At 46.8% G+C, this 17076-nt stretch overlaps 6 protein-coding genes across 6 annotated transcripts; 3 read left to right on the top strand and 3 right to left on the bottom strand.

Annotated features, from left to right (window-relative positions):
- Nucleotides 1-91: 91 nt before the first annotated feature.
- On the top strand, nucleotides 92-1881 carry EPUS_08335 (uncharacterized protein; the record flags this gene model as incomplete). Its single annotated transcript, XM_007805367.1, has 2 exons — nucleotides 92-640; nucleotides 772-1881. 2 exons carry the CDS (start codon nucleotides 92-94, stop codon nucleotides 1879-1881), a joined length of 1659 nt encoding a protein of 552 aa, XP_007803558.1.
- Nucleotides 1882-2882: 1001 nt separating this feature from the next.
- EPUS_08334 (uncharacterized protein) lies at nucleotides 2883-3628 on the bottom strand (the record flags this gene model as incomplete). The annotated part of the gene is made up of 3 exons (XM_007805366.1): nucleotides 2883-3437; nucleotides 3491-3521; nucleotides 3576-3628. The coding sequence occupies 3 exons, from the start codon at nucleotides 3626-3628 to the stop codon at nucleotides 2883-2885; spliced, it is 639 nt and encodes a 212-aa protein (XP_007803557.1).
- A 582-nt stretch (nucleotides 3629-4210) lies between these two features.
- EPUS_08333 (uncharacterized protein) lies at nucleotides 4211-6005 on the bottom strand (the record flags this gene model as incomplete). The annotated part of the gene is made up of 3 exons (XM_007805365.1): nucleotides 4211-5217; nucleotides 5263-5384; nucleotides 5440-6005. 3 exons carry the CDS (start codon nucleotides 6003-6005, stop codon nucleotides 4211-4213), a joined length of 1695 nt encoding a protein of 564 aa, XP_007803556.1.
- A 4052-nt stretch (nucleotides 6006-10057) lies between these two features.
- On the bottom strand, nucleotides 10058-10893 carry EPUS_08332 (uncharacterized protein; the record flags this gene model as incomplete). Its single annotated transcript, XM_007805364.1, has 3 exons — nucleotides 10058-10228; nucleotides 10281-10381; nucleotides 10503-10893. The coding sequence occupies 3 exons, from the start codon at nucleotides 10891-10893 to the stop codon at nucleotides 10058-10060; spliced, it is 663 nt and encodes a 220-aa protein (XP_007803555.1).
- Nucleotides 10894-13296: 2403 nt separating this feature from the next.
- On the top strand, nucleotides 13297-14935 carry EPUS_08331 (uncharacterized protein; the record flags this gene model as incomplete). Its single annotated transcript, XM_007805363.1, has 7 exons — nucleotides 13297-13316; nucleotides 13373-13402; nucleotides 13456-13886; nucleotides 13942-13965; nucleotides 14031-14236; nucleotides 14325-14444; nucleotides 14498-14935. 7 exons carry the CDS (start codon nucleotides 13297-13299, stop codon nucleotides 14933-14935), a joined length of 1269 nt encoding a protein of 422 aa, XP_007803554.1.
- A 732-nt stretch (nucleotides 14936-15667) lies between these two features.
- EPUS_08330 (uncharacterized protein) lies at nucleotides 15668-16826 on the top strand (the record flags this gene model as incomplete). The annotated part of the gene is made up of 3 exons (XM_007805362.1): nucleotides 15668-15829; nucleotides 15898-16050; nucleotides 16143-16826. 3 exons carry the CDS (start codon nucleotides 15668-15670, stop codon nucleotides 16824-16826), a joined length of 999 nt encoding a protein of 332 aa, XP_007803553.1.
- Nucleotides 16827-17076: the final 250 nt, after the last annotated feature.

Below are 17076 nucleotides of genomic sequence, written 5' to 3'. Positions count from 1 at the left end.
CACGCCACCCCGCGCCGCGCAGCGGGTGGGACTGTGTCTACATCATAGTCTTGGGGATGGGGATTTTGGGATCTTTGGGCGGATGGCGAGGATGGTGACGGTGGCGCAGGTTGATCTGGGGACGATCTGCGGAGATGAAGATGATATGGTGGTGCAGGAAATTGACCGGGTGCTGAGGGAGTGTGTGCTGCAGAGGAGACCGGTGTACATCGCCCTGCCGACTGATTTGGTGGATCTGCCCGTTGACACCGCTCGACTTGCATCTCCTATCAACACCCTCCCCGCCGTGACGCCCGAGTCAGAACGAGCAGAAGAAGAGGTTCTCGCGCGTCTCCTCTCCCGCATCAGCCACGCAACGCAACCCCTCCTTATCATCGACGGCTTCGTCGCGCGCTGGTCCATCTTCTCCGAAATCGACACTTTGGTCCGTCTGCTCCGCTGGCCTACGACGAGCACCCCTTTCGGCAAATCGTGCGTCGATGAGACGCTACCCAATTTCCATGGCATCTATGCGGGTATCGCGGGCAGGAGCGTCTATAAGCCATGGGTCGATGCTTGTGATCTGGTGCTCCGGTTTGGCGGGTTGGATAGCGATGTCAATACATATGGGTTCAGTACGCTGCCGCCAGAGAGGGCTACGGTGAATTTTCACCGGGATCATATTGTTTTTGGGGAGGAGGGGGAAAAGATAGAGGGTGTGGATATTAGGAGGTTGCTTGGAAGATTGATAGCGCAGCTCAGGGAGATGGATGCTAACGGCCGGATTCCGAGGATGGAGCCCTACCCCCGACGCATCTCGGTTATCCGCGCGCAGAATTGGCAAGTCTGCCGCCTCCGGATCCGGACGCAGGGATCGAACAGCATGATTTCTGGCGGCGAATCTCGAACTTTTTCAAGGAGGGAGATGTGATCCTCACCGAGACGGGGACGCCGAGTGTCGGGTCGAGAGAGTTTGTGCTGCCGCGGAATGCGAGGTTGATCAATAGCAGTATCTGGTTGAGTATTGGGTTTATGATGGCTGCGGCGTGTGGCGCGGCTTTGGGCGTTAGGGAGATACTGCAGCAGGAGAGGAAGGACGAGGGTGTGAATGGAGAAAGCTCGCATAGAGAGCAAGGAGATGGCCAGAACGGGCTTCAACGGAATGGAGAATCAGACTTAACTTCTGCTCTCAACGATCCCCCGCAGAAGAACGTCCTATCCTCAACCACCGCATCCGGCCGAACCATCCTCTTCGAAGGTGACGGCTCCTTCCAGATGACCGCTCAGGAATTATCCACCGTCATCTGGCATAAACTCGATCTCACCCTGTTCCTCATCAACAATGATGGATACACGATCGAGCGGTTTATCCACGGCATGAAGGCGCATTATAATGACGTCTCGCGGTGGCGGTATCTTGATGCGCCTTATTTCTTTGGTGCGGATATGACGGGGGAAGGTGAGGAGAGGGAGTGGGAAGGGATCGAAGCTGGCACCAGTGCTGGTGATGGTGAGGTTGTTGTTAATGGTACGGTGAACGGTGATGGTGGTGATGAGGGAGTCCTTGACGTTGAGACAGGAGCCGAGATCAAAGGTCATGCTCGGAAGGGGAAGCAGACTACTCAGGCGCAAGGGCGGAGGCATGGCCAAGAATACAAGATCCAGACCTACCAAGCCAGGACCTGGGGTGACCTTCTGTCCATCCTTGATAGGGAAGAAGTGAAATCGGGAAAGGGCCTTTGCATGATTGAGGTTTTCATGGACCGCGAGGACGCACCGGAGAGTTTGAAGAGACTGGTCGCGAATGTGGTGAGGAGGAATAGCGGACAGTCAGAGGGCGATGAGTGGGCGAAATCGGAGGGCAAGGTTGTGGAGGAAAAGATCATCAAAGCTGCTGGGTGAGCTTAATGAGAGGGTAGTTTGGAGGAGAGAGGTGATGAAAACTCGGAGGAGGAGGAGGAAGGCTCTGCCTAATGCAAGGTAGAAAGCTCGATGGCATTCCTGAGCTGTGGTGGTTGATATCGGGTATTATCTCGGTATTGCACCTCAGTATTGGCCGGGAACTCGCTCTCAAAACTTCTTCAAGCCGTTTCCGTTATCCAGGCTTGCCTGGCTTGCGTATTTACATTAGTAGTCAAAGTTCTTACTGAAGGGGCAGCAAGTCGTCTGACGGGGTCATGAATGGTCGAGTCTAGTCCTTGTCGAACGTGGTAGAAGGTGGGGAGTTGGACTTCGTTTCATGACCCAACAACTTATACTTCTGCGCTTTTCTGCGACGAGTATGTGAACGAAGAGGGATCTAGGGTTTTGGTGTGTAGACTGACTCCCTGATGCCTTGTCCCATCGTGGTGTTTTGGTTGGTCAGTCTAGCTTCATTAGCTATAAACATCCATGTATATTAGCCTTGAAGTACAATGAACATCATCGTTACCCGAGTCATTAGGCGTGTGATTAATGCGTCGATTCTGGAGATCTGTCTGCCATTGCGGAAGAGGGCCCTGCGTCGAGACTTCCAGTTCTCAGGCCTTTGAGGAACCCAGAGTCCCGTGCTGTGGGGCCCAAGTATCTTGACGTGAAGCGCCATTGTAGGATTACTTTCACGGGAAAGTAGAATGATTTTCTAAAGTAGCACGTAAATGCGGAATGGATGGTAGGATACAAGCGGGGGAAACAATATAGAGCAGAAGCGAAGGTAGGGGAAAATTGGGTCCGGGAGACGAGGGCAAGAAGAAGGCGCCAAAAGGCAGCCCGCCAACATCTCATCTTTTGAACAAGATTGCTAGTACTCATTGTTTATCCAATTCGATCATAAAGCAAGCACAAGGCTAGCCCGCAAAACACATCCGTCGACCTCGACTTGCCAGCCATATCCAAGACATAGCACATTGGCCGCTAAACACCCTTTAAGAATAGATACTCTCAGGCTTGAATCTTTTGTCATCGGAAATACTGGGTATTTTTGGCTGGGTAGTGTTCCCGTTCCCTGCTAGCATGCACAGCTTGACCGCAAGCTGAGGGTATTGTCGAAGAAGTTCATGAAATCGGTTGAAGTTCTGGAGCTTGTGAAGCCGTGATGCAGCGTACCATAACACCTGGGCTTGGAGTGCATCGTCGTTGGGCGTGTCAGGGACTTCTGCACCAGCAACCTCTAGGAAGTCGCAGACCTCTTCTTGATCCGGTAAGTCGCGAGTCTTGTCGAGGGTGACAGCAATCTTTCGCAGGGCGAGGTCTTGGAGACCCTTCACCATGAGCCTGTCACCCATGGTGTACAGTCGAGCAAGTGTGGAGAGCTTGGATTGGTGAAGACTGCTCTTTGCGTCGTGGAGCCATCCTTCACGGTACATGTATTCGACAAAGTAGCCGAAGATTCGTCGATCCTCTTCGGACAAAATACATTCTTGCTCCGCACTTTCCTTGAACGCACCTTGAAAAGTCTTGGAGAGATGTGCGCGGATTCCCTACAGACTAAGGCTCAATGCAGATTGAGTGCCACAGGATTCTCTGAGCCAACCCGGATGGTGACGACGGGGGAAGTGAGCGATCTAGACTTGAGTCAGATGACGCCTGCTGAAATTGGAACATCTGACATGCCGTACTCGGAGAATTTCTGTAATGTTACGGTCCTGTCATACCGCTCTGATTTGTTCATTGATAAAGACTTAGGTTCCCTCACCTTAACAAGATCTCGCTTGCATGATGGATCGATTGAATTGTGATTGATTTACGCCGCTGGCAGCTAAAGGTAATGAGTCCTTAGTAGAACTCCGGCGCTTGACGAGCACCTCGGCTTATTTAATGTACAGAACCACTTGCCGGCCCACCCCACTTGGCGGTATGGCGGGCCAATTTCTGCACACCAACGCACAGGCATCCTCATATTTCGAACAGCTATAGCTCCACCACTTTAACTCCAAATGGACTCAGATAAGGAGTATTCTATTCAGCAGGCCTCAAATGACGTTGATACAGGGCTATTTAGCTCAATTCGAAAGGCTGCGAGCTATTACAATGTGTTGAAATCTATAACAGCCTACTAGCACGCAGGATGACCCTCTTGAGCAGAAACTGATTACAACAGTACTGGACTCGGATGAGGAGAGTGCACTGTTTCTGAATTGCAATGAGTAATGTAGAAGCATGCGATTGACAGACACAGTACTACTCTCCTGCCCCCCTCTCTCAATGGCTATGGTGCTTACATGGACCAGTCCATGCAGTGAGCGATCCCGATTTATCTCGTCAATTTCTTTCCAATAATGACCATGCTCGCGACGACTGCAAGGAAGCTGATGACAGTGTAGAAAATCCACATTCTCTTTAATGCTACCACAAACGCGTCATGTATTAACTCTTGCAGTTCCCCTTCTAAATTCTTTACCTCATATGCTAATAGGATGGACTGCCCCTTCTTTAGAGCCGAGATCACTGATGGTGGTAAGCTCCGGTGCAGGAGCGCCGCCGACTGTCTCTGCACCTGGCTTTGGAAGATAACTTGCCCAAGAATGACACTGATCGTTTCACTGAAAATCTTGAGGAATTGGTAGGCAGATGTCCCGGTGGTGACATCCTGCGGATCGATAACTTCGTATAAGGCAACCAGTGGCGATTGATTGAGGAGGCCCAGCCCGCTGCCAACGACAATTTGTGAGACGATAATCCTTGGCCAGCTGAGATACGCCTTGGTGTCGACCAGAAATCCTGTTCCAAGCAGCAGCGCACAGGCTCCGGTCCTGACTAGCGCAATATATCTGCCAGTCTTTTGGATGATGTGTCCAACGGCGAGTAAGAATAGCGCAAGCGTCAAAGTGGTCGGAAGAAAGTAGATGCCGGATGCCGAAGGTGATGCTCCAAGAACAATCTGAAAATACAAAGGAAGGAAGTAGGTGGAGGCAGCTAAGATCGAAGCCTGGCAGATGCAAACGACCATCACCGCAACACGAGGGCGTCGTGCAAAGAGCTTTAACGGAATGATCGGAGTCTTTGCAACTTTGTATTCGATAAAACCAAAGATTCCGAACGTTGCCGTCCCGAATATTATGAGGCAGACGACAGTCACGGAATCCCAAGCATATTGAGACACACCGAGTTGGAGACCTAAAAGCAACATTACGGTTGCACCGACGATGGTCACACTTCCAAGCCAGTCGATCAACTGAAGCCCTTCTATGAGCCCTATGTTGGGACTTTCAATGTGCAGAAACAGTGTCAGGGCTATGAAGGAGAGTCCGGTGAAAGGCACTTGCTTTTGTTACTATAGCCTTCAATCATTGGGGCATGACATACGATTGATCCAAAAACACCATCGCCAGGAGAGTCTTTCTGTCAGAATCCCACCAATAAATGGTCCAGCGGCCGAAGAGAAGGCGATGACGGCTCCAAGGATAACGATATAATGAGCACGCTCTCTGTCGTACCACAATCAGCATCGTTGGATTGGCACGTGTGAAGTGGCCAACTAACCGCTGGTTGAAGAGATGCCCAACGCATATGGGAGCCACCACCATTATACCGGCCGCCCCGACGCCCTGTATCGCGCGACCTACAATCAGAATCGCTGTGTTACCGGATAAACCGCCGATGAGGACTCCAGCGAAGAAGAAGCCATTAGTGACGTTGAGAACCATCTTCCTCCCGAAGACATCACTGATGGTCGCCCAGACCGGGGTGAACGCGGCATGAGTCAGCAGGTAGGCAGATCCGATCCATGCAAATCCAGCGTCCGATGTTCCAAACTCGCTGGTCACCGTCGGTAGAGCCGTGGTCAGGATAAAGTAATCCAGTGCAACAATGAAAACTGCCGTGCACAAAGCAAACATAATAATCCACTTTCGCTGACGAGACAGGCCATTTGATATACCTTCCCTCAAGGCTATATCTCCGTGGACATCTGTAACGTTATCCGGTCCGCTCTCTTCAGCTGGTATTGTCGTCTTATCGGACACGATCATACCTTCGGGTTGAGAATCTGGTGGCATGGCGACGTTGGCGAGGCCGCCATGTCGATTGGAGTTTTGGGATCCGGGCATGTTGTCAATAGCGCAATTGGTACTTATTTGAAAGATGATGAAGATGGAAGTTTTGGATCGTGATACCTTGTGGCCATTCAATGTGGAATATCAGTGGGACAAATGGAAGCGAATGGAAGTCATCATGGCAGGTAAGCTACATCAGTATCAGCTTTACGTCTACCTTGGTTGCCAGTAACGTTTTGTTTAAAAGTTTTACCGAGACTCCATGACACTGCATTAGGCTCATCAGAAAATGGCGCAGCTCTTGAGATTTAACGGTACTGGGAGCGATGTCCGAGCTCACTAATGCACCTATATAAGGCCCCCTGATTGCTAGCCGCCAGCAATACTTTGCAGAATGTTGGAAATACCAACCTGTGTGACTCTTGCCTTGCTGCTGTGCTCGGATATGCCGTTCTGTCCAATCATCGCTGAAAGATGCGATCCCCTCTTGAATTTATTAGAAGTTGTATGCACTGCCTGCTAGATGTGTTCTGTAACCTCTTGATATTAGAAATTGTATCGTTTTCTTTCTTTGTGAGAATATTGTAAGATAGGATTGTGCTTGTGTCAGTGCCGTGCTGCATACAAATGACAGACTTATGTAAGAGGTTAGATATTATAGTATACGGCGATATTGAAGGATTGAATGTAGCTCTCACCTCAGCTATCTAGGGAACAATGAGTAGAGAACATCAAACTGCGAACAGTTTCAAGATCATAAGTCTGCTGTCTGCCATTGCTTAGGTATCATATGACTTAAGTGTACGTGACTTAATTCTCGGCATTTAATACCGTTCGTGCTAGGAATACCGAAGCTCTAAAAGTGATACCTCGAAAGTTGTTAAGTGAAACAGCTGCGGCCAACGTGTATAGTTGTTGTTCTAGTCCTCTGTGTATTTAATGAAATTGTTACTGTAGAGGTTCTTTGTTAATTGGAATGAATGCTCTTAATTGATCTTGATCAGTTGCTCAAAAGACCTAGATCTTGATTGTAGTTACCATGAATGAAGGAGAGTAGCAAATGGTGAAAGACAATAGATCTGTTAAGATCGTTATAGTAGGATCTCTTAAGATATTCAACAAACTGATTAAGTACTTTTTTCCTCCGAAATTTCCCTTCCGGGAGAATACATCTAGAGGTATGGTGGCTGACAAATGTCGACTGAAATCATTAAGCAGATCAGGAAATCCATGATAGGCTATTTACAGAGATTGGTTTTTGTATTACACAAAGCTCACAGGTGACACCCAGTATTTTCGCGCCCATTAGGCGAAGCAGCCTAATGCATTCCGTTCATTAATAAATCTGACTGCAGCTAAACTTATTATTAGGACACGCATCAAAAGAAGACTTAGGTTAGTACAGTAGGTCAAGCTCGGAGAAACTGTCACTCGGTGACCAAAATAACATGAAATTACAAAACGAATCTCTTGTCATGGTTACACAGATGGATAATTATCTCTGCAGGTCGAAGCAAAAGGAGTTTCTGTACTAGTGTGAAGACACACTGTATGTTTATTGAAAGCTGTGTATAAGTAAAAACATGAACTGACTATGAGCAAATATGAAAAGAGGGAAATATATACAGATATGTAACTCCAGAAAAGCATAGAAGTTTATCGTACTACGATAGTTTCCGCCGGTGGGACTAAAGCCGCAGCCGGATGGTTGATGACCGCCTGAGCCGCTTGGATTTCTACTACGGGGCCATAAGTAATGTTAGCTCCACGCTAGTTACACCATGTAATTGCCAAGATATAACGTCACCAAACCGCTCTATTAGGACTAGTCTGGTTTTTTATAATATCGAGTATGCCGTCCTTCTGCATCCATCACTGCCCGGCACCCCTCTGGCATCAACTTGAGGAGCTCAATAAGATAGCTCTTAGGGACTGTATCTAAGCTGCCAACGTGAAATTCGTTGAACTCAAAAGAATCTATACGAAATTCATCAAAATTCATTGAATGTAACACGTAGAATTGATAGAAACGCGGAGAGCAGTGAGGTCATAACGCCGTACAAGAGGTTCTGTCAAGAGGGCGTTTCGGGAGAGTTTTACTAGTGCGGAGCTAACTTTACTTATGGCCCCCCCGTAGTACTTGCGGATTTTCTCTGTACGGAGTCCCTTGAATCCTCCCCAGTATCATTTCGCCCCAATTTCAGCCGCAGTGATTGCAGCATTTTCCGGCTAATTTCTATCGGACATTGCTACAAGATCTTCCTGTACGTCACTTACTAGTACGTTGCCTGGTGCGTTCACATGTCAAGCTGTATTACTTGGACAAGGATATATTCCTTACTAGGCGCTCCATTGGGAACGAGCGACCGGGACTAACGGTCATGCATATATGCTAGAATGGATATGCATGTCAGTGTCAAACAATCCTGACGATGATCGTCGTTCATTCCTCATTCCGTAAAAGTGATAGCAAGAACAAGGTTTGAAACAATGTGTTGGCTCACAACACAAACCTGGTTGATCTACCATGATTACAAAGACTGCGTACTAAAATTTTGCAGAGCCTATTTTGGATTGCGAGGCATCACCGCATATCTCTTCAGCCTCTCCTCTTCTCATTCTGTTTAGTGTATTGTATTTGCTCGGTTGTTATTTCATGCACCAACACAAAGCTTTTCTCTGATGAGACTTCTGCTCCGATTCCTACTCGAGCCATTTCCTTTAGATGTCTCAGGAACAGCGACAAAATGGCTTCTGACAGAATCTCCGTCACAGTGAACAACCGGGGACCGTTGTTAAATGTCATCAATTGGATACTACTTGTAATGATGTGCTTAGCAACAATGATCAAGCTATTCAGCAAATGGGTCGTGGTCCGAAAGCTACAATATGACGATTTATACATGATTGCTGCAATGGTATGCATGACCTACCCCACACCCTTTATGCAGAAGTGACGTGGTCCAGGTGTTTGCATCTGGCTGGGCCGTTGCAGTGTCTTCCCAGGTATCTGCTGGATTGGGGCGGCACACGTCAACTCTCAGCGACGACCAAGTCCTTCGTTACCAGAAAGTATCTGCCTGATAATTTCCTCCAGATTTCTCCAAGTATCCAGTCTAACTGAAGCCTAGGCTGCCTATGGGTCCCAAATTCTTTATGCTAGCTCCCTCTGCGTCACAAAGATGGCTCTTTTGCAAATCCTTGGGACTCTTTCACGCAAGAACATTCGGCGACGATTTGTACATGCAGTCATGGCCTTTAATGTCCTGTCGATCATCAGTATGATCTTTGCTATGGCATTTCAGTGCCCTCTACCAGACCCCTGGAAAGTTCTCTCCTCAAAGTGTTTCTCTCAGGTTAGTAAAAAGTTCAAATAACAGCAGTTTAAATATTGAATATTCCGAGCAGAACGCATTTTGGAACGCCTTTGGTGTTGTGGATATTCTTATCGATCTTGCAATTGTTTCATTGCCAACTTATCTGCTTCATGACTTGCACATAGGTTGGAAATATAAAGTCCCAGTCATTATTGCATTTTCCTGTCGAGCTATGTTAGTATCTCCTGCCATGAGTTTCACCAGAGAAGAGTATTAACATATGTCTAGGATCATTCCGATCATCATTATTCGTCTTGTATTTCTCAACAATGCTTCCTCCTCTTCTGATCGAGCATATGATGATTTCAACACTGTACTCCTAACCTCCATTCACAATAATCTCAGCATTGTTGTCACATGCATCCCCTTCTTAAAACCTGTAATGGATGGAATCCAAAGCGGCGTCCTGGCCAGCGACGTCCACTCACTAGCGCCTAACCCCTCTTCCCGCTACCTCTTAAGTACTGCCAGAAAGCATTCCCGCAGGCCAGAAAAAGACAAAAGAGATTCTGAGGAGGAAACGAGCATCAAAAGGACGGTAGAAATCTCTATACAATATGATACTTCACGGGGATGCGAAGGGAGAAGCTCTGTCAACAATGGGATGCTCGTCTAAGGCCATATTCATTACAAACTTTTGAAAGTGGGAGTTTAGTAGGTGGATGGAGCATGAGGCAGACCGAGATACTAGAATAAGCTATCTTGTCAAGTCCTATTACACGAATTGCCTTAGCATTGAGCCCCTTGATCTATCTTCTTCGCCGGCCGAACCATCCAAATGAATCTCTGCGTGTCCCTTTCCGCCCATTTCTCTGGTAGGCAGATTTCGTAGCGGCGTTTCACCTCGAACCCCTCGGACCGGTATAATTCCAACCCATATTCACTAGCTTCAACGACGGTCTATAAGGATGGGCGTTAGCTCTTTCGCTTAAGCATGATGTACTTGTCCCACCTCCACCCCTGTTTTGTCAGCAAGAGCCGTTCCCCATCTCACAAGCAAGCGACCCGCCCCACGCTTCTGATACTCTGGGTCCACAGTCAAAATATCCAGGGCTATTCATTGTTGGCCCAGCAGGTGTCAGCAGACGAATACCTCTACCGAATGCACAAACATAACGAGGCCCCAGCGCGTGACCAGGGTTCCAGAAAAATAAGCTGCTGGAGGTTCACCTACAGATCACTTTCCCTCCGAGCTCTCTAACCGCTGTCCGCCTCGGTACGAGATATTCGCGATACAGATGCTGCGCGAATTCTTTCTCGTCTGCGGTGTCCCAGAAGTTTCCTTCTAATTCGACCTCTGCTGGCACGACGCCATCATATATGTTCCATTTGGCCTGCCCGATCATCAGTCCTGTGGCCTTGTCAACAGCCTTGATGAAAATAGTGTGAGGGTCTGTCCGCTTGATGGCAAGCATCCGCGCTCCGCCGGCAACACGACCCATTGACGAATCATGAGAGGGAAAAACAGCTTCGATATAGGGGTGTTCGTGGCAGAAGGCAGCTGAAATGATCTCGAAAGTACGAAGCATGTCATCATCGCTGCATTCTTCAATCGACAGATCCATCCCCTAGGGGCGCTGCTGTAAGCCTGTTGTTGATAGTGTGCTTCGAGAGTGAAAATTTTGGACGGCTAGTTCTTTGACCAAGAAGCTGATCTGTAGAAGAGGTCTTATGTGCTGTGGTAGATGATGTTAAGGGACATAGTTTGTTGTTGTAAGTACGTAACCCAGTATGTCTTTTACATCAACATTCTCTCGACGTAAGCTGGTACGAGCACACATCCCTGAACCTTGAATTCTATCCATCCTGACTTCCTGATACAGCATCAATCTCCGCTTTCCAACACAGCCAATAGAAGACTACGTATGGTACGCGCATCCATCCTTCGACATCTTCAGCAACCGGAGCAGGGTTGTCTAGGAGGGTTTCAGGCATCTTTACTCGCTAGATGCATGCAGCAATAGCTGTTACCCATTTCACAAACTGTCTTGAGATCCATGGGTTCCAATCAGAAAAGCTTCAAAGCAGGAAACTCACGTTCCACCGCGTCTTTCTGGGTTAGATCAACTTAGTCTAACGCCGTCACACCACAGTTGGGGCCAAAATAGTTTCTAAGTTTGGGACAGAGCATACTATGGTACCAGGCATAATAACCGTCAATACCGTGCTAGTAATAACTAGTTCTGATACATTTCTAGAGAGTTTTAACTGGTCGTCAAAAAGCTTATAAAATCAAGCAGCCATACAGACAAGTCGGCCAACCCTAATTAATTCATCTTTGGATTAGCTCTACTTAGCCAAACATGTTTGGTGACTGTTTTGGTCTGAAGATACTAGCGTAGGCCGTAGGGGTGACGATCATTTTGTCTGATACTGTAGTACCATCTAAGACACTGGAAGATACATGTGAGTATGAAACATGAGTTGACTACATACAGCTATAAACATAAGAGGACAGGACACACGATATATATATTCTGTCCTGACAAGAATCTAGTACAGAAAATTTTTTTATCTCATTATTATAGGTAATTACTAAATTTATGTAAGATTGCACTATGATTCTAGTGCAACTTATTACATATAGTTCTTCTTTATCAAGTCGTGACTTACCCAGTAAATCTCTTTAGACTCTATTTATAAAAGAATTTATTTCTTAATAAAATTTGCGCAAAATATATAACTACTGATAATATTTAATTCTTTAATTTCTACTTTATATATTTCTTTATTAATAAGTATTAGATTGAAATAAGATGAAAAATAAAACAAATTTAAATAGTCTTAAATTTATTTAAATTTAATAACATAAATAAGAAATTTTAATTCTTAATTATAGAAAACTTTTAGATAATAGAAATATTTTATATAGCTATAGAATTATAATGATTATTTTATAAATAACATAATAATAGAAATTATAAGCTTTAAAGCCTTAAATCTAAATAACAAAAGACTTAATAATCTCTATAATAATTAATAAACTCTCATATTTATTTATAAATAAGAAAATATATTATTATATATGAAATTTTGAGAACTCTTTTGCTAATTAAGTTAGCCTGTTACTCTTGGCATCTTAGTGGTTAATAAGAACGTGCTAAGAAAACTTGACCTAACCCGGCCAAACCCCGCCCATGTAGCAGCCTATACAGGGCTTACAAGGGCTGAGTCCTCCTGTAAGTGAGGCCCAGAGGGATCTACCCATTGGGCCACGACCACTCCACATGTAGGGTTCTAGAACCCTGTTTCCGAATCCATCCCCGTTAGCACAGAGCGGGATCCTTGGAAGAACTCACATTGGATCAGTGTAACATGTGTAGGCCAACTCGTGCTTGTCCCCCCTGAGGTCCTCCACATATCGTCTACTTGATGATTTTCCCTCATATTTACTTCCATTTGCGATCCATTAACATACCCTCCCTTTTGCTCCTTCCAAAATTCGACTTACTCACACTTTTGCATGCTCTGTTCTGTTTTTGAGCAGTGAGTGTCTACTACCATCAAAATCCTATTGTGTCCAGAGTTCTTTGTGTTCAAAAGGGATATGGCAGTTGAAAGGGAGACACACAAGACGGAGATTATATCCTCAGCAGCTACGACATCTGAACGACTTCTCGAATCGAACACAAGATTTCGATACCTCCGAGACGAGGATGAGCTAGCCAGGTTCGGGAAAAAGCCGCAGCTAAAAGTATGAACTTTCGTGGTGGCCTTTGGACATGGGTCTCATCAGAGTCATTTAGCGAAATTTCGGTCTGCTTTCGATAATCGGGTTGACCTGCACTCTGATGATTACGTGGGAAGGGACATTGACGTTTGTTAACATCATCTTAGTTCTGAGATGAAGGATCCGACTGACCGCCATTACCAGCACGTTTCAGTCAGGCCTTTCTAATGGTGGGCCTTCGGGGCTTGTCTACGGATTCCTTTTTGCTTGGATAGGAAATTTTCTTCAAGCTCTGGTCATGGGCGAGATGGCCTCGATGTAAGTAACACTACTAAAAATTAAGGACCCTTGGCGCTCTCTTATTCTTTGTACAGGATTCCGCTCTCTGGAGGGCAGTATAACTGGTAAGCACAACTCTTTGCCGGTAAATGAGTGCTCATGCTTACCGTCTCTCCAGGGTTGCCATCTTATCCCCTCCCTGGTGTTCCAAATTTCTCAGCTATTTTACCGGATGGATGAGCATTATTTCATGGCAATCAGCATTTGCCGGCGCTTCCTTTCTCGGCGGATCCATGATACAGGGTCTGGCGAGACTTAACTACAGTAACTACGAACCTGAAAGATGGCACGCAACACTGATTTTTTACGCCATCGTCGTCCTGAGCCTCATCATTAATACCATTGTTGCAAGGCTTCTTCCGAAAATCGAATCTGTAGTATTGATCCTCCACATTTTGGGATTCTTTTGTGTTCTCATACCGATGGTATACCTAGGACCTCACGTCTCAGCCAAAGAGGTCTTTGCCAACTTCACGAATGCTGCAGGCTGGAGTGATCCTGGATTATCCTTCTTTATTGGTCTTTCTACCGGCATGTTTGCTTTTATTGGTATGTTCCAACCTGCTAAAATCAAAAGATAACGTTGACATGGTATCGTGGTTAGGATGTGATGCAGCGAGTCATATGGGTTAGTATACTTGCTTGACCGCAACTGAATTAGAAATGTGCTGCTAATGGCTCTTGAAACGCTAGCTGAAGAGATTGAGAATGCATCTACCATAGTACCAACGAGTATGCTGGCTTCAGTAATTCTCAACGGTTCCCTTGGTTTTGCCATGGTTATAGCGACACTCTTCTGCTTACGTGATGCGGAGGCTGCATTGCACCACCCAACAGGGTTTCCCTTCATCGAGATCTTCCTGGATGCTACAAATTCACGCGCTGGAACAACCGCCATGGTGAGCTCATTGGATACCCCCCAGCTTGTTCTACGGACTCACAAATGGAGAAAAGGATCGCGACATGAGACTGACAATTCTGACGTAGGCCTCAATTGTAGTTATGGCAATGATTTTTGCTACTATTGGCTGTCACACTACCGCTTCCCGAATGGCCTGGGCCTTTGCGCGGGAGAGAGGTCTTCCAGGATCTGGGTTCCTCGCAAAGGTTCGATCAAGCAAACTTTTTCGTAGTGTACCACTGACTCGTCTCTATCTCAGGTCGAATCCCGCTCTGCCCTCCCTCTATATGCCATTGGTCTGTCAACCATCGTCAGTCTCGTCCTGGCCCTTATCAATATTGGATCCTCGACGACATTTCACGCGTTAATCTCTCTCACCATCGCAGCTTTCTATTCCACCTTTCTACTTTCTGCGGGTATTTTGCTGCATAAACGCCTGACCACCCCTTATGGCCACATACATTACGGCCCTTTTCGGCTTGGACGTTTGGGCGTTCCCATAATCATCCTCTCCATCTTGTACAGCGTCATTGGGTTTTTCTTTTCCTTTTGGCCACCATCGCCGAGGCCGACGGCTGTGACAATGAACTGGTCAGTAGCTGTATTTGGTGGCACTACGATTTTCAGTCTGGTATTCTGGCTTATATATGGTCGCAAAGTTTACACCGGCCCCTTGATAGAAATTGAGCTTAGATAGGCTCGGCTTATTATTTAGAATTACTAGCCAGCCCACCCACCTTCTACTAGTCAGCCTGGCTAGTTGTAAGATCGAGTTGGTAGCGAGGTTCTTCGACATGTTAAGGACATGAATACAATAAGATTTTTGCCACTGACCCAAACACATAATACATCAATTAGAGCATCTGCCTCCTTGCCGTTGAGTCTGCGATTCACCCTACGTCCGAAAATAGTCAAGAAAAGCTATAATCAATCAAACCGCTTCTTATATTCTCACTTCAAAAGGTAATTCTAATTCTCTCGGAGTTTGTATGTAAGCCATATTGACGAGGATTATAGTGAAGAGCGGGTGTAGCCTGTCACCTGGCATGCTGTAAGACCTCTAGCGGTATGTTGACACCTGCAAAAAGTCTTTGGACATTACTTATATCAAGGGAAGTGCAATTTCTTAGAGCTGTTTTTGCATGAATTATTTGGCTTCGCTCAGGATTCCTGCTGGTGCATCCTATCTTTGGAAGTTTCATCAGTGCTAATTTCGATTTGTCAGAATTCTGCGCGGCCATGCACACAATAACTGGCTGACCCATTTTCGTTTGTCACATGACCGCGCCAGCTCAGATTTCGCAGTATGGTACTGCAGGAGTTGCGCTCTTTATATAGATACATATACAATCAATCAACCTCTTCTACATTCCGTCATATCTCCAAGTCGACACAATTGAACTCGCTGGTTCTTGTTGTTTGGAGAAACATGATTTTCTCCACTCTCGATGCCTCCTTATTCTTCAATGGCTCTGAGGCAGAGCAAAACCAGTTTGTCAGAGACCTGATGGACGGCTTTGATAAGCATGGTTTAGTCAAACTTCGCAATCATGGTGTTTCCGCACAGTCTCTCATCAACACATTCGATGTTGTGAGCCTGCCTCAGCACCCTTAACCTTTCAGTGCGATTCGTAGTCACAACTGATATGTACCACACAGAGTCGTCAGTTCTTTAATCTCCCACCGGGGGTCAAGATGAGCGTTCACCATAAAGGAGGGGCATCGCCAGCCCGTGGCTATAGCCCGTGGAGCAACGAAAAGACACACAAACTCAGATCCTCTGTTGAGATCCCAGATGCAATTGACGCAAGGGTACGAACGCTACTGCTACTGTTATGACCCCAGTCAATTCTTCCCCAAAAGACAAATCGTCCGCTCTGCTGAATTTGATCTTCCACTTTCAGGAACAATTTGAAATGGGCTCTCCCACCGACCATATCTTTCCTACCCCTTGGCTGCCTAAATCCACAATCCCAACCTTACGTCCCACCCTCGAATCCTTCTACAAAGAACTGGGCTCCACCTGCCATGGCCTTGTGACTGCCATTGAGCTCGGCCTGCACCTCCCGGCGGGTGCCCTCACCGTGCGCTGCCGGCCGGAAAGCAGCGAGCTGCGCCTGAATCACTACCCTTCCATGCCCGTTGCTCAACTCGCGGACGACACCATCACCCGCCGGATCTGGCCACATACTGACACGGGGATTTTCAGCATCTTGTTCCATGACGGTGCGGATGGGCTAATGCTCGAGGATCGACAGAATGCAGGGCAATGGTTGAAGGTCGAGAGCGAGGATGTGACGGAGATGGTGGTGATTGTAGCCAATACGCTGGAGAGGTGGACGAACGGGTTGCTGAGAGCAGGGGTGCATTATGTCGCTGCGCCGTGGACAAGTAGTGACGTTGCAGAGGATGGAGCTACTGGGGGCGTGGCGCCGGAGAGGTTCTCGACCGTATTGTTTCACCGGCCGAGTGCGAGCATATCGGTCGGGCCACTGCCTGAATTTGTCAGTCCGGAACGGCCAGCGCAGTTTGAGGACATGACTGCATTGGACTACCTCAAGGCCGAAAACGGCAGAATCTTCTATTAAATATCGGCGGAGCGACAGTAATTGGGAACTAGGGGTACTCAAGCACGGTCATTTCAGAATTCCAAACAATTGGATGAGGATGCATTAGTTGTTTCTTAAAGAGATAATACTCAGAATCTGGACATAATAATGAGCGTTATGCAGAATCAAAGAAACTCATAACATGAAATGATGTATTTCTCTCTGTAGACATGGATATCATTTGTGGTGTAAATGTCAAGTTCCATTGTCCAGCCGCTGGGCTACATGG

The sequence above is a fragment of the Endocarpon pusillum genome, assembly GCF_000464535.1.
Source record: "Endocarpon pusillum Z07020 unplaced genomic scaffold scaffold4259, whole genome shotgun sequence".
Classification (NCBI taxonomy): domain Eukaryota; kingdom Fungi; phylum Ascomycota; class Eurotiomycetes; order Verrucariales; family Verrucariaceae; genus Endocarpon; species Endocarpon pusillum.
This window is presented reverse-complemented; position numbering and strand designations above follow the sequence as displayed.